Here is a 13,226-nt window from a genome sequence, read left to right as displayed (position 1 = left end):
TGATTAAAGTGACTCAGAAACCGCTTCTTTGAAGCAAAGTATTTATTCACCCAAAGGCCTGCAGCCAGCAGAGCAAAGAGATAAAACAGGAAAAGGCCTGTACGCCTGGGTCCTGCCAAAACTGTATCCTTTCCCTTGGGTCAGTTCCACTCAGCCTAGACCCCTCCTCCTGGCCTGGGAGAGACAGACAGCCCCGGTCGTGTTCTCCCTGCGTCTCTGCCACAGCCTCTCTCCAGCCACTGCTGCCCCCTTCCCCCCTCCTCCCTAGGCTGGGGTCTTTCGTGGTTTGGTGCCCCTTGGATCCTAGGCCTCGGAAAACCGAACCTGCTAACCTGGTTGGTTTCCCAATTAACAGCTCCCCCCTTGTTCCCCGAAGGACCCTGGGTCTTCCCTCTGGAGGTACCTTAGCTCTGTCACTGTTTCGTTTCCTGTTTTTCTCCCCAGCAACCTCCCCTGATTTAGCTCCATGCAGTCTGCAAGGATAATATCAAACAAGGTGAGGTGCAGGTGATACTCATAAATACAGATCACTCCCTCATTCTCCACAATCGGTTTTGAACCCTGCTTTCTCGTTTGAGCACAGAGGTCTCTCTTGAAGCAGCATACAGCTTTCTGATTTCTGTCTTTCCCACTGTTGGCTGTGTGCATAATGATCTGTTGTAATACATAATGACCACCTACCCTCGTGGGCTTAAGCCGTAGAGCTGTGCATTGCTGTTGCACGTTGCGTGGGGGAGTCAGTGGTTTGTGTTGCTTTGTCAGGAATTTAAGTGAAACCGTTGTTGTGGAGCTTCTGTTGCCACAGCCAGTTAATCACCAGCTTTGCCCAAAAAAGGAAAGGCCAAGCCGCTGAGTGTGGTAATCGCCTCATTGCCGTGTTTGCTGTTCTATTGCTATTGCTTTTGCTCAGAAGAATTGGTGTGTCACCTCCTGAGACCATGGACGCTGCCCCCTTGTGTGTATCATTCCAATACAATTTGTAATTACATGATCAACATGAACAAACTAGGGCAATGCAACCTAGATGGAGCTACTATAAGGTGGGTGCAAAACTGGGTGGAAAACCATTCCCGGAGAGTAATCATCAGTGGTTCACAGTCATGCTGGAGGGGCATAAAGAGTGGGGTCCTTCAGGGATCCGTTCTGGGTCCGGTTCTGTTCAATATCTTCATAGATGATTTAGATAATGGCATAGAGAATGCACATATAAAGTTTGCGGCTGATACTAAGCCGGGAGGGGTTGCAAGTGCTTTGGAGGACAGGATTAAAATTCAAAATGATCTGGACAAACTGGAGAAATGGTCTGAAATAAACAGGATGAAATTCAATAAGGACAAATGCAAAGTGCTCCACTTAGGAAGGAACAATCAGTTTCACACATACAGAATGGGAATTGACTGCCTAGGAAGGAGTACTGCGGAAAGGGATCTGGGGGTCATAGTGGATCACAAGCTAAATATGAGTCAACAGGGTAACACTGTTGCAAAAAAAGCAAACATCATTCTGGGCTGTATTAACAGGAGTGTTGTAAGCAAGACACGAGAAGTAATTCTTCCGCTCTACCCCGCGCTGATTAGGCCTCAACTGGAGTATTGTGCCCAGTTCTGGGCGCCACATTTCAGAAGAGATGTAGACAAATTGGAGAAAGTCCAGAGAAGAGCAACAAACATGATTAAAGAGCTAGGGAACATGACCTATGAGGGAAGATTGAAAACGTTATGTTTTGTTTAGTCTGGAGAAGAGAAGACTGAGAGGGGACAGAACAGTTTTCAAGTACATAAAAGGTTGTTACAAGAGGAGGGAGAAGAATTGTTCTTCTTAACCTCTGAGGATAGGACAAGAAGCAATGGTCTTAAATTGCAGCAAGGGAGGTTTAGGTTGGACATTAGGAAAAAATTTTTACCTGTCAGGGTGGTTAAGCACTGGGATAAATTGCCCAGGGAGGTTGTGGAATCTCCATCACTGGAGATTTTTAAGAGCAGGTTAGACAAACACCTGTCAGGGATGGGCTAGATAATACTTAGTCCTGCCTTGAGTGCAGGGGCTGGACTAGACGACCTCTCGAGGTCCTTTCCTGTTCTATGACTCTATGATCACATCCTATTTCTCCTACGCACAATACGCAACGTGCTCTACAACCATGTAGTATGTTTCTGGTATATTTGATGGTCACTGTCTCTCTTTGGTGTACACAATAGCTGAGGTTGTTACATGTGTATGTTGTAGGTTCTAGAAAAAATGGTATGATGCGTAGTATTGGAAAGAGCAAATGTATTCATGTAATGAACGACTTTGTAGTGTGCGCACACAAGGGGGCAGAGTTAAGGGTGCTTTGGTATTTTCTGACTATTGTGTGTTCACATTCTCTTAATATAGTTGTGTAGTAGAACTGTTCTGAACCTTTTAAAGTTAGCAAGTTATTGGCTTTCTGTTTGAGACCAAGGTTGGACCGTGGTCACTCTGGAAGCTTCTTCCGTTCTCTAAGGCAAAACCTTATTTGCTTCTGCAAGAGTTTATGTACCATCGTAGGTAACTCAGCTGGAAATCTGTCTTGGGTCATAAGCTATGATGAATGTGATGGCATCCACCTATTCCTTGACAGACATTTTGACCACTTTTCAAAAGAGCTGCACTGTTTGGTACGTCTGGTAATCAGTACTTGTGAAGGACTTGCGGTTATTGAAGGTCGAGATCGAGGTGAATTGACAGAGCTGCCGGAGGAATTCTGATCAGATCCATCCAGTTCCCTGCTGTGATGAATATTAAATTCTGCTCCCAGCTCTGTGAAAATAAGATAAGATGTTGACTTAGCTGGTCATGAGGGAGGGGTCTGTGCATGTTAATTTCACTGAACACTTTTCTAATTAGTTAATGTTTGTACAGCACTTTGGAGATGGAAATCGCTGTAGATGTGCTGGTTGATATTGTTTCGCATGTATAAGCTATTCTGAAAGAGTTGTGACTCATTTAAGCCTTTATATAAAAGACCTCATTCCTTCAACTCCTCCCACCTCAAAATTAGTGATGCTTGAGCAATTCCCCCAGAACTTGTAGATACGGATAACTTCTTCAGAGCTGCTATGGTTTGCTTTAAAGGAAAACCACATTTATAGGAATAGGAGAGAGATTCTAATGTCTACACATAATAGCAAGAATAAGTCGCTTTATAAGAAATCTTAAATATAATAAAAATGATGAAACTGCTATTTAACAGGGCAATTGATTGCAAAGTAGGATTAAAAATCATCTTTGCATTAGAAAGCATTGACTCAGTTTCTCCATTATTGTAAGATAAGCGCTGTAAGTTCTTAGTTTATCTTGCTTAATTCAAACAGTTGCTGAACCCACTGTTAAAGCGAAAACACTTGAAATGCACAGCACCTTCTACAATGCCAGGATTTTTATACTAATAGCGAAGCAGATTCTTTCTATGCTACTAAAAAGACCTCGTTTCTATTCCTTATGCCGACTTGCTCTGTGACCATGGGCATGTCACTTAGGAAAACTGAGGACAAGAAAGCTTATCTGTAAAATGAGGATAATTCCCGCTTTTGGCAAGGGCTTTGGGTTCCCTGGATAAGTGCTATAGAAGTGCAAAGTTTGCTGGTGGAAAGTATTAAAATGGCAGCCCTACTAACTGGGCAGAGACAAGGAACCAGTGAAAGGTATTTTAAAACTGGCTTCGATACATGTAATACACAATCTCACTGGATCAGTACGTCGTTCAGGTTGCATTATTAATCACGGGAGTTTGGGGCTCAGGTATTGACCACCAAGAGCATTTGTCACTGATGTCATTTCTTGTACTCCAGTAATGGATCAAGACCGATTCAGTTCATTGATTCGTGTTGCTGGGCAGTTTTTGAACCAGTTCTTTCCAGACTGTCGCGGGCTGCAGTAGCTGTCTAGCCTGGGAAGCACAAGGGGGGAGAGTGGAGTAACAAGTGTCTCAGTGAATCGACTAGGCGAGGTGGGAGATACAATGCATGCAGCTGCCAGCAGGAGCATGACTGAAGAGCCGATTGGTCAAATGGTGAACGGCTTGGAAAGAGGTTTTAGTAAAAGAAAGTAAAGGCCTAAAATTTAACCTCCCTTCAAGCTGATCAAACTTTATTGTGACCAATGTTCTCTGGCTTTTGAGTGTCCACGTACTCATTCAGAAATACACGCAGGGCTGGAGGCCCGGCAGAACCGGGCTGTGAGCACCGGAGGAGCAGAGAGTTCTGTATCACTCGGCATAGCTGTCCCATTCCAGCTGACCCAGTGATGATGGTGGCTGCACCAGTGTCTGTGCCAGGAGGATACAGAGGCAGGGAAGGAAATGCTTCCAAGCTTTAGAGATTGCTGCAAACGGGAAGAAGAGGCCCGTTGAACATTTCCTTCCAGTGGAAATAGTAAATGATCTCTTGGTCAGCCTGGCTTTTTGTAGTGCAGCGACGGATGGGCACGAGAAACGAGAGCTTGTGCATTTGGGTGAAATTAAACCCATGACTGATACAGGGGGAAAGTCTGTTCAGCTCCCTTGTGCTAGATCGTAATACTCCAAGTGCATCGTTGTGAAAGAAAAGTCAATGACACAAGACTTGACCTTTCAAATACCGAACAGCAAAACTGGACAAACTCTGCATTGCTGCTTTCCAAGCCCACTCAGCTTCTTGTAGACTTCAGCAGCCTGGAGAGCTGGGGCTGGAAGCTGGCAGCCTCGAGGAGTGAGCTCTTCCCTTCCTCTGGTCTGTCTAGGTTCTTCTATGGCACTCATTACTGTAGCCTCTGAGTGCCTTCGAGACGTGCATTCATTCACGGGACTACACAGCTGGTGTTTGTTCTCTCAGCCACTCCCCAGGGGGACAATATGCAGTGGAGTGGCTTGTTTTGGTAGGTGATTTTTTTTTTTTTAAATATGCATGTTGCTTTGGGTTTATGTTAAAGAAGGCAGGTCAAAGAACCATGGACCTTGGAGCAGAAGATGGTGAGGTTTGTGATCGTCCTTTGTTCCGGAGGGAGTTCATGTCACAGGCTTGGCCTGGCCCCTGAGAAGGTTCTGTCTTCTTCACAGATGAACTTCACCCTTGTTGTAGAGAGTTGCATCGTGGCAGCAGAGTGTAGCTGTTGGCCATGGTCTTCGTCCTGGAGCTCTAGGTTCTTTTACATTCCCGGGTCCCAGGCCATGGAGCAGCATGAAGATAAGGACCAAGACCTTGAACTTAAGTAAAAATTCTATAGGAAGCCAGTGTGGAGCGTCGAGGTCAGGTCTGATGTGCTCGCAGTAGCCTGTGTTGCGAAGGAGACTCCCTGCAGTGTTCAGACTATGGACTGAACTGACCAACGGTGGCTGTGTACTTGTAACCAAAGGAGATTGCACCATGGCTGAAAACTCTTCCGAAAGCTTTCCCCTGCACACCAGCATCACCTCTTTTGCTTGGGTTCAGCTTCAGATGGCTGTGTTTCCTCTGTGAGCTGATCTCACCCCAGCACTGGGTCCTTGGGGTTGTATGTGGTGAAGGATACATAGTTTTGTGCCATGGGCATGCTGCTGACTCCTGAGTCCATGTGGTCTGACTAGTTCCTCTAGTGCAGAGGTTCCCAGATTTGCCATTTTAATGCAGTCTTTCCGCCAGGACCCCAGGCAGCATGGAGGTGCCATTTTGAAGAACAAAATGGCATCCTCTGCACAGTAGGGATCGCCATGACCCCGACCCCCAGTTTGGGAACCATCATTCTAGAGGCTGCACTTCTGCCTAGTTCCACTTCTTCCCTCGGCATGTCCTCTTCCTTTCTCCCATGCCTCGTCTGTCTGAGCCCGTTGCAGTGCTGCTGGTGTCGCTTACGGCTCCTGGCCATGGCTTTGCCCAAGGACCCCATCGGAAGCTATTGCAGCCTTCCCTTCCTGGGCGCCTGGTTAGCTCAGTGAATGAGTCTGCGCTGTCACGTTGAGCGTACCCTGCTCAGGAGGGTTGGCCAGTGTAGAAATAGCTTGGCCCCGCCTTATCTAGTGCCTGCGCTTGTTACTGATGAGATCACAGTTTTATTGACTTACAAAAAGTTTTGGGTTCACCTGACCTTGGCCCAAAGTTAGAACATTCAGTTTGTCTTAACTGCTGTGATATCAAAGAGCCGTTCAAACGAGCCCCGGTCCACTGCTTTGGCCTCTGTTCCAGCTGGTAACATTCCCATTACTTCCCCCACTTCCACTGGTGGCTGGGACCTGGGGTGGGGCAGCAGGGGACAGGCACCGGGGTTCTGTAGAGAAGAAATTACTGGGGCAGTTTTACATCAGGCTGCCTAGTTCTTGGAGCTGCTGCTGTCTTCCCCCCACCTGCCCGCGGCCGGCTCTGGCAAGCTGGTGCAGTTATTTCTCAGCCCAGTGACTCTTGTATCCTGGGGAGCTGAGGGGAGCAGGAGCAGGTGATGGGGAGCCTGCCCATACAGACTGTCCGTACCCCTGACAGGCACCAGCTGAGTGCTAAAACCCGACCGCAGTTACGGAATTCGGCGCTGAATGAAGTCAGCATCCAGCTGTTAGAGGAGCAACCAAATCCCGCCTTTAAAAAGGCTCAGGCTTCTTTCTGGAGCTGTAAAACCACAGTGCAGGAGAGGCCCATTGGGAAGAGCAAAGGGCAGGAGAGCCGGCGATCAGTCCCCATCCTATCAGAGCGGGGAAAGGGGCGCGAGCTGCGTTAAGCAGGGATGCGGATGGACTCCTCATTGCTTTCGTTCCTCACGTGACGAGGGCAGTCGCTGGTGTCTGGGCTGCCCTCTGTCAGGACCCGTGAGAAGGTTTCCTCTCCCCACACATGTGGGCGCTCAGAGCCGGGGACGAGCCAGCTGATGCGTGAAATGTATCCCTCTGTCGTCTGTGGGCTCCCCAGCACCCCTCGCCCCCAGGATCTCCGCTGATTGACAGTAAGTGGGCCAGCACCCACACCACCCCTGGGTAACTGGTTACCTTGTCCCTGGACGCCGGGCTAGACGCTGCCTCGGGCAGTTTGTAACAGTGCTGCAGCTATTTCCAGCTCACACTTCCAGTTCGAAGCCCGTCTCTTGAGAACGCTGCTGGCAGTTCTTTCCCGTCAGACCCTATTGTCAATTTTCATCTCCCGAGGAGTGGTTTGATCACTGTTGTGCAAAGCTAATGTGCACACTTAACGTGACCAATTCCCCCACCCTAGGAACAAACTCGGGCTACCTCAACAGACAGTTGTCGAGCTCTGTTGCTTCCCTGCCTTCAAGCCTTTCTTCAGGCATCACAATTACTGTGGTTGTGGATTTGTATTGTTCTGGGGTCTCCCTTTTTGTCCCCATTTAGAAAGACCTTTAATGTATTGATCCTCACAACACCACTGTCAAGGTGGTAGGGAAGTGCTGTTCTCTCCTGGGATGGCCTGGTGGTTGATATGCAGGGCTAGGAGACAGGACTCCTTGGTTCCATCCCTTGCTCTGTCCCTGACTGACTGTGTGACTTGGACAAGTCATGTCACCCCTATGTGCCTCAGTTTCCCCACCTGTGAAACAGAGCTGGTAATACTCCCTTGCCTCACAAGGGGGCTGAGATGCTGAATTCATTATTATGAGGTCCTCAGATGGAAGACGTTAGAGGAAGACCATTTAATTTGTGTGTAATTAATCTGTCGTTCTCGTACACGAGCCTGGGCTGTTGCTCATCGTTTGGTTCCTGATCTGCTTCCCTGGACACCAGCATGGGGAGGAGTTCTTCCCTTTAGCCACTGGCCCATCCGTTCTCTTCCTTACTGCCCATCTTGGACGCCAGGCGCTGCCGCTGGCACTATCCACGTCAGGAGTTTTTCTCCTTGTCCGTGGGAGCAGCCTGGCTGCAGAGAGGTCACGTGGACTGACTGTGCTGCGTCACCGGAGAGGAGGCCGAGGAATTCCCTGGGCTGCACCTGCCTGCAGCAGTGAGCACTCTGAGGCGCTGCCTTGCCAGGTGCCCCCCGTGGGGCCAAGCTGGGAGGAGAACACCCCGCGGGGTGAGTTAGAAACAGCGCCATGCCCTGCTTTCCTGGCTCTAGAAGGGGGCGTGAGAGCGGGAGACTGTTGGAGCTGTCGTCCATTGTGCAGGGAAATAGAGCTTCCTTTCCCACGCTGCCTTGCCGGGAGCATCCGGGGACCATGCTGGAAGGTTTGATGGGCTCAGTGGCTCTAGCTGTACAATACTGTATTTTATTTGGCATTACCCAGCTAGCTGAGGGGAGCCACATGGCTTCCTGCCCCACTCCCTCTTTGGTGACCATTGGTGCACCATTCCGAGGACTAGACTTCTGAACTGGGAGCATAGCAGGGACGGAAAAGCAATGCCCCAGCTCCTCCCCGTTCCCACGGTCCAGTTCCCTGGATTCGACAGCAGCGTCTCTCTTGGACTGGTCCTTTTTTTGCTCAGGTGTGCAATAGCCTGCCGGAGCCCCGAATGCTCTTGGCAGAGTTTGCGCTTCCGTTGCAACTGGCCTAGGGGCTCTGCTGCCTTCCTCTTCGGTGGGAGCAAAGAGCCCACCCCCCGCACATACGGCATCCAGACCAGGAACAGTGAGGCAGTAACTAGAACGGAAACGTCTTCCTGAGCCCAGATGCTCCTGGGCTGAGTTCACTTCAGTTCAAAACGAGGCTTGCAGAGAAAATGGTCCGTTTTATGCAGTGAAGGGAAGCAAAATCTGTTGGGGTGGGAGAGAAGGGGAGGGACTGTCAGGCAGGAGGAATCCTGTGCTCTCCAGGGGCTGGAGTGAGAGGAGCTGGCACCCCAGTAGCAGAAGGGCCGGTCTGTGCAAACAGCTCTGTGCTGAAGGAGCTGAAAGCTCCGCCAATTTGCAGTAATTTCAGTTTAATAAACCAGGAGGGAATCTTAAATGCCAGTGGTCCTATTTCCCATCCTCTGGCTGTAACGATTCCTGGGAGAGTAAACTGCCTGAGAGCTGAGACCTGGAGACTGACGCCAATCACCGGTGCAGCCAGTCACATGCCTCCTCTCGTAATACCCCTTTTATAAGGATCTGCCCCACCACCTTTGAGTTCCTGAAGTTGTCGGTGTACATGGGAGTTCAGGCGCTTTCTTCCTGTGGTTTGTTTAGGAAGCACTGCCAGTGTGCTTGGTGCTGTACAAAATGGAGACCCAAACCAAACATTTATTCAGATTAGGTAGGTTAAGGCTTACCCTGCTTTTGTTGCTAGAGCAGCTGTGGCAACCTCTCTGCTGGCCCCGAGAGTCAGGCCCAGGGAAGACGGACATGCTGTGTGAGGGGGTGAAAGAATCACAGGAAGGCAGGAGAAGCCGGATGACTCTTGGGAGGGGAGAACCTAGGTGGTTTAGTAGAAACATCCCCATTTTCCAGTTCATACATGGAACAAACCTATCACTCGTTAGCAGCTTTCCCATAGCTGTTAATAAAACTGGAGCACAAGTTTTGGGTGACGTGACCAAGCACAACCAGAAACCACGATTCTCTGAGCTTCCATGACTGAGAAATTGATCTGCTGCTCCGCCAGGGGGCAAACATGCATAATTTATTGGCGTGGTACTGGGCTGAGGGCAAGCTGTTCATGTGCTGCATGTAGAGAGCAATTCCCTCTAACGAGGAAGAGGTGATGCCCTTCGTCTGGCATCGGGCTGCTCAGTTATTCAGAGCTTGGGGTGCAGCCGTTGTACCTTCTCTCGAGGTTATTTTAGGGCGGTGTCATCATTGAAGAGCGCTGGATGTCAGCAGCTCTGTAAGTTTTATTTGCCCTGGAAACACCATGAAATGTATCGGCAGGTCCTGCCTCCATAAACAAACTCCTAGGACATCTGTGCTTACAGCTTAGGACCGACAGTCCTTCAGAGAGTGTGATGTATGATGTGCCTGGGTGACGGAAGGCTAACAGTACTGGTAGCACTGGTGCAGTGCAGCTGTTAACTGGGGGCTTCGTAAACGTCTTCCACACCTGGGCTTCCCAAAGAGCCAAACTATCCAGTGACCGTATGCCTGGTGGGGCTTTAGTCCCTGAGCTGTCTTTGCTGTGGGTTTGTCTGTTCCCCTAACCAGCACGTTAGAAAGACGTTTGGAGTGGGCAATGGTTTGGTGCTATTCAGATTCCCAGAGTGATTTTAAGCTGCAGTAAGATCTTGTCTCTTCTGACAGAGAAACTGGAAATTAAGCAAGTGGGCACATTTGTTACAGTGAGTGAAGCTGATGTGCAGAGCACGGGAATTGTCAGTCCAGATCAGAGCAGTCGCCCGTCTAGTCCAATATTCTGTCTCCAACCCAGTGTGGTACCAGATGCTTCAGAGGAAGATTCGGGAAAGCTCCTTGTGAACAATTACAGAATAACCTGCCCAGAGGAGAAGTATTTTCCCCAGCCCCCTCTCTGTTAATTGACCTCTGCCCTGAAAAGTGAGGGCTGGTATCCTTTTTGAAACAGAAGTGCCCTCTACTGACAGAGGGTATTTGTGCTCACGGTCTCTGCGCGTTTCATACAGCTCAGTGGATTGTCTATGCACTGTACATCCATCTCTGCTGCAGTTCTGTTAGGAAAGTGTGGGTGTGTGTGTGTGGGGGCGGGGGGCGTTTCCTAGGCTAGGGAGGAGGTAATTCAAGGGCCATCTTCTCACCACGTATGACCAATCTGGAGCGCCTTGCTGTTCAGCAGCTGCGAGTTCAGCAGCAGCACCTGGGCCCGAGGCGTGGCTAGGTGAACTTCTGTGGGCAAGGCTGGAAATCAAGGCTATTGTCTAGCCCCTCGTCTCAGAAATGCCTCGTAAGCTGCTGTGACATTGATGCAGGGCAGCTGTCTTCAGCCCGAAGTACTGATTGTGGGAGACTGCGGTGTTCGCCAGGAGGCTTAGTTACCTTGGAAACCTGTTTTAACTGGATCTCGGCTCCAGTGAAGAGCCCATCTGTACCTGCTCTTTCTTTGTTCGCAGAGAAGTATTGGCCTGAAGTCCTCCCAGGGCTGAATTCCTGTGGAATGGAGGCCCTGACCACAGTTTGATTCAGAGGATGAGCTGTAGTGGGGGTGGCGCTTTGTGGCTGAATTTGAATGTGCTCCGGGAGGGAGGCTGGGGACGCAGTTCCCCTCCCTTTGGGCTGGTCGAGGCTCTCTGCTGATATTAGTGAACTTCTGGCATTGGGAGCAGAGCTTTCAGGGCTTTAGTCAGGCTCCGTTCAGACGGCTGTCACTCACTCCTTTTTCTGCATGCTCGAGTCTCTGGAAACCCAAAGAAATGGACAATTTCCCCCATATCTTGTTGCTTCCCCCCAAATTTCCTGTCCCGTAGCTATGTATGCGGAGCCAGTAGTTCTGCCTCATCTGAAAGCTAGTTTTCCTGTTCTGTACAGCACCCTCCCAAATCAGGGCTGGTTTGCTCCCGTGCCCTTGAGAAGGGACTTTAGAATTGATGTGTGTGACACGTACAAGTTACAGGACTAGCTTTGAGGGCAGTAGTGGGTGAATTCTGTCCAAGGATTAATTGGTCCCTATGTGCTGTATTGCCCAAAGGCTGAGGCAAATATTGAACACTCACAGGAACTATTTCAACACACGGGCAACTCTCCTCCCCCCGCCACTCCCCCCCGCCACTCCTGCCTTCCAAGTGTGCAGTGTTCGCTTCTTGACTCTCTTACATGCGGGTGGGTGATGGCTCTGAGTTAGTCTCCCAGAGACCTCGCTGGAGCTTCCAGGGTGGGTTTTCCACCAGCCGTCTTTCTCCAGCACCCATTGCTGTTCCTAGCCTGCTTCTGCTGCCCTCATTTAGCTGTTTGCCTGCCTTACTGCTGCTGTTGTCTGGTTGAGCTGGGTCACAGGCAGCGGCATGTGCTGGATGGCAGGATTGCCGCCAGCTGGAATGCTGGCTTTGAAAAAGATGAATCCAATCCAAGTTGTACCTGTAAAACCGAGGGCTCAGCCTGACGTGAAGCTGTTAGCTCCAGGTACTGATCAGTAAATAATAAACAGCCTTTTAAAATCTGCCTTTACAGCTCCCTAACTTGCACGTCCTGTCCACCTCATTTGGCTGTCTTAAAGTCCCAGAACCCCATTCCCAGCGGCTGATTTCAGAGCAGAGACTATGTTTAGAATCTCATGTAGACAGACCCACAAAATAGGCTTTGGTTCCTGACCGTATCTAATGTGGTGGGGGAGAGGAAATCTCTATGATGCTGATAACTACCAATAATCGTGATGGTCTATTTCCGTTTTTGCAAACGTTCATAATGCAGTGATGCTTTGTAAATTGGACAGGCTTAAAGCCCTTTAATTAGATTAACGGAGTTCAAATGAAAGGGCTAATTATCTTTCACTAGTTTCAGAGTATCTTTCACTAGTGTTGGATGAGCCTTTATTGATTTATTTGTCTTCAGGAGATGAATCTGAGCTGGATTTATCGTCTTCCCTGCACAGCCATAGATAACTGGCACAATAAAGTACCAGGTCCTTACTAGTGCCATCACACCATCACAGAGGCAGCAATGCTGCAGAAGAGCCATGCTGCGTGTTCTGCCTCATGTGTCGTCAACACAAGGGACAACAGGGTTCCAATTGCACAGCCTTATGTTGATGGTGTATGGAGCAGAAAGGAGACGGCTGGATTCTCCAGGTTCCAGGCATAGCTTGAGGTGATGACAGGTAGAAAAACCTCATTGTCAAGAGACTTGACTGACAAGTAACTCCACTTGAAACTGACAGATTTGATCTGGAAGTTGGTGGAGGAGAATAAACCTGGGGCGATGCTAATTTCCAGTCATTTATCAGAGCAGAATAGCATTTTAACTAGTAAAGGCATTAGCAAGTTTGAGTACTTCCTGATCACTGGGCCAGTGGCTAGGATGGTGAAAATGCACTTGTATTTAAATGGCTTCTTGAAAAATGCTTTGATTACTTTTATCCTTTCCCTTAGCTCTGATCAACTTGCTGAAGTTCCTCATGTCCAATGAGACTGTGCTATTGGCAAAACACAACATCTTCACCGTGGCGCTCTTGGTGAGTGTAGAGAAAGTGGGTTCACGTTGAATGGCCCAGAGGAGGAGGTTCCGTGGGGGGCTGGGGCTGGCCTGCTGAACAGGTAGTTAAACTGTGCAGAGATCAACCTACAGATCTCCAGCTTGGGAACCTATGCATGCTAAGGAGACCTTGGAGAATCCCAAAGACAACACTCATTGGGATGAGGGGTGTGGACAGAAGGATGTCTGGGATGACTCGTACCGGGGACCTTAGAGGTCCTCCTGTTGGGGGCCAGGGCAGTGGTT

General features: G+C 49.3%; 1 protein-coding gene across 3 annotated transcripts in view; it reads left to right on the top strand.

Moving 5' to 3' along the window:
* The window catches only part of ARMH3 (armadillo like helical domain containing 3), a 182,177-nt gene that overhangs the window by 75,262 nt on the left and 93,689 nt on the right, over positions 1 to 13,226 (top strand). For all 3 annotated transcript variants that reach the window (XM_054035649.1, XM_054035647.1, XM_054035648.1), the window contains exon 21: positions 12,878 to 12,960. In XM_054035649.1, the coding sequence (XP_053891624.1) occupies positions 12,878 to 12,960 (83 nt within the window). The remainder of the gene's footprint in view (positions 1 to 12,877; positions 12,961 to 13,226) is intronic.

This window comes from Malaclemys terrapin, chromosome 7 (genome assembly GCF_027887155.1).
Source record: "Malaclemys terrapin pileata isolate rMalTer1 chromosome 7, rMalTer1.hap1, whole genome shotgun sequence".
NCBI lineage: Eukaryota > Metazoa > Chordata > Testudines > Emydidae > Malaclemys > Malaclemys terrapin.
This window is presented reverse-complemented; position numbering and strand designations above follow the sequence as displayed.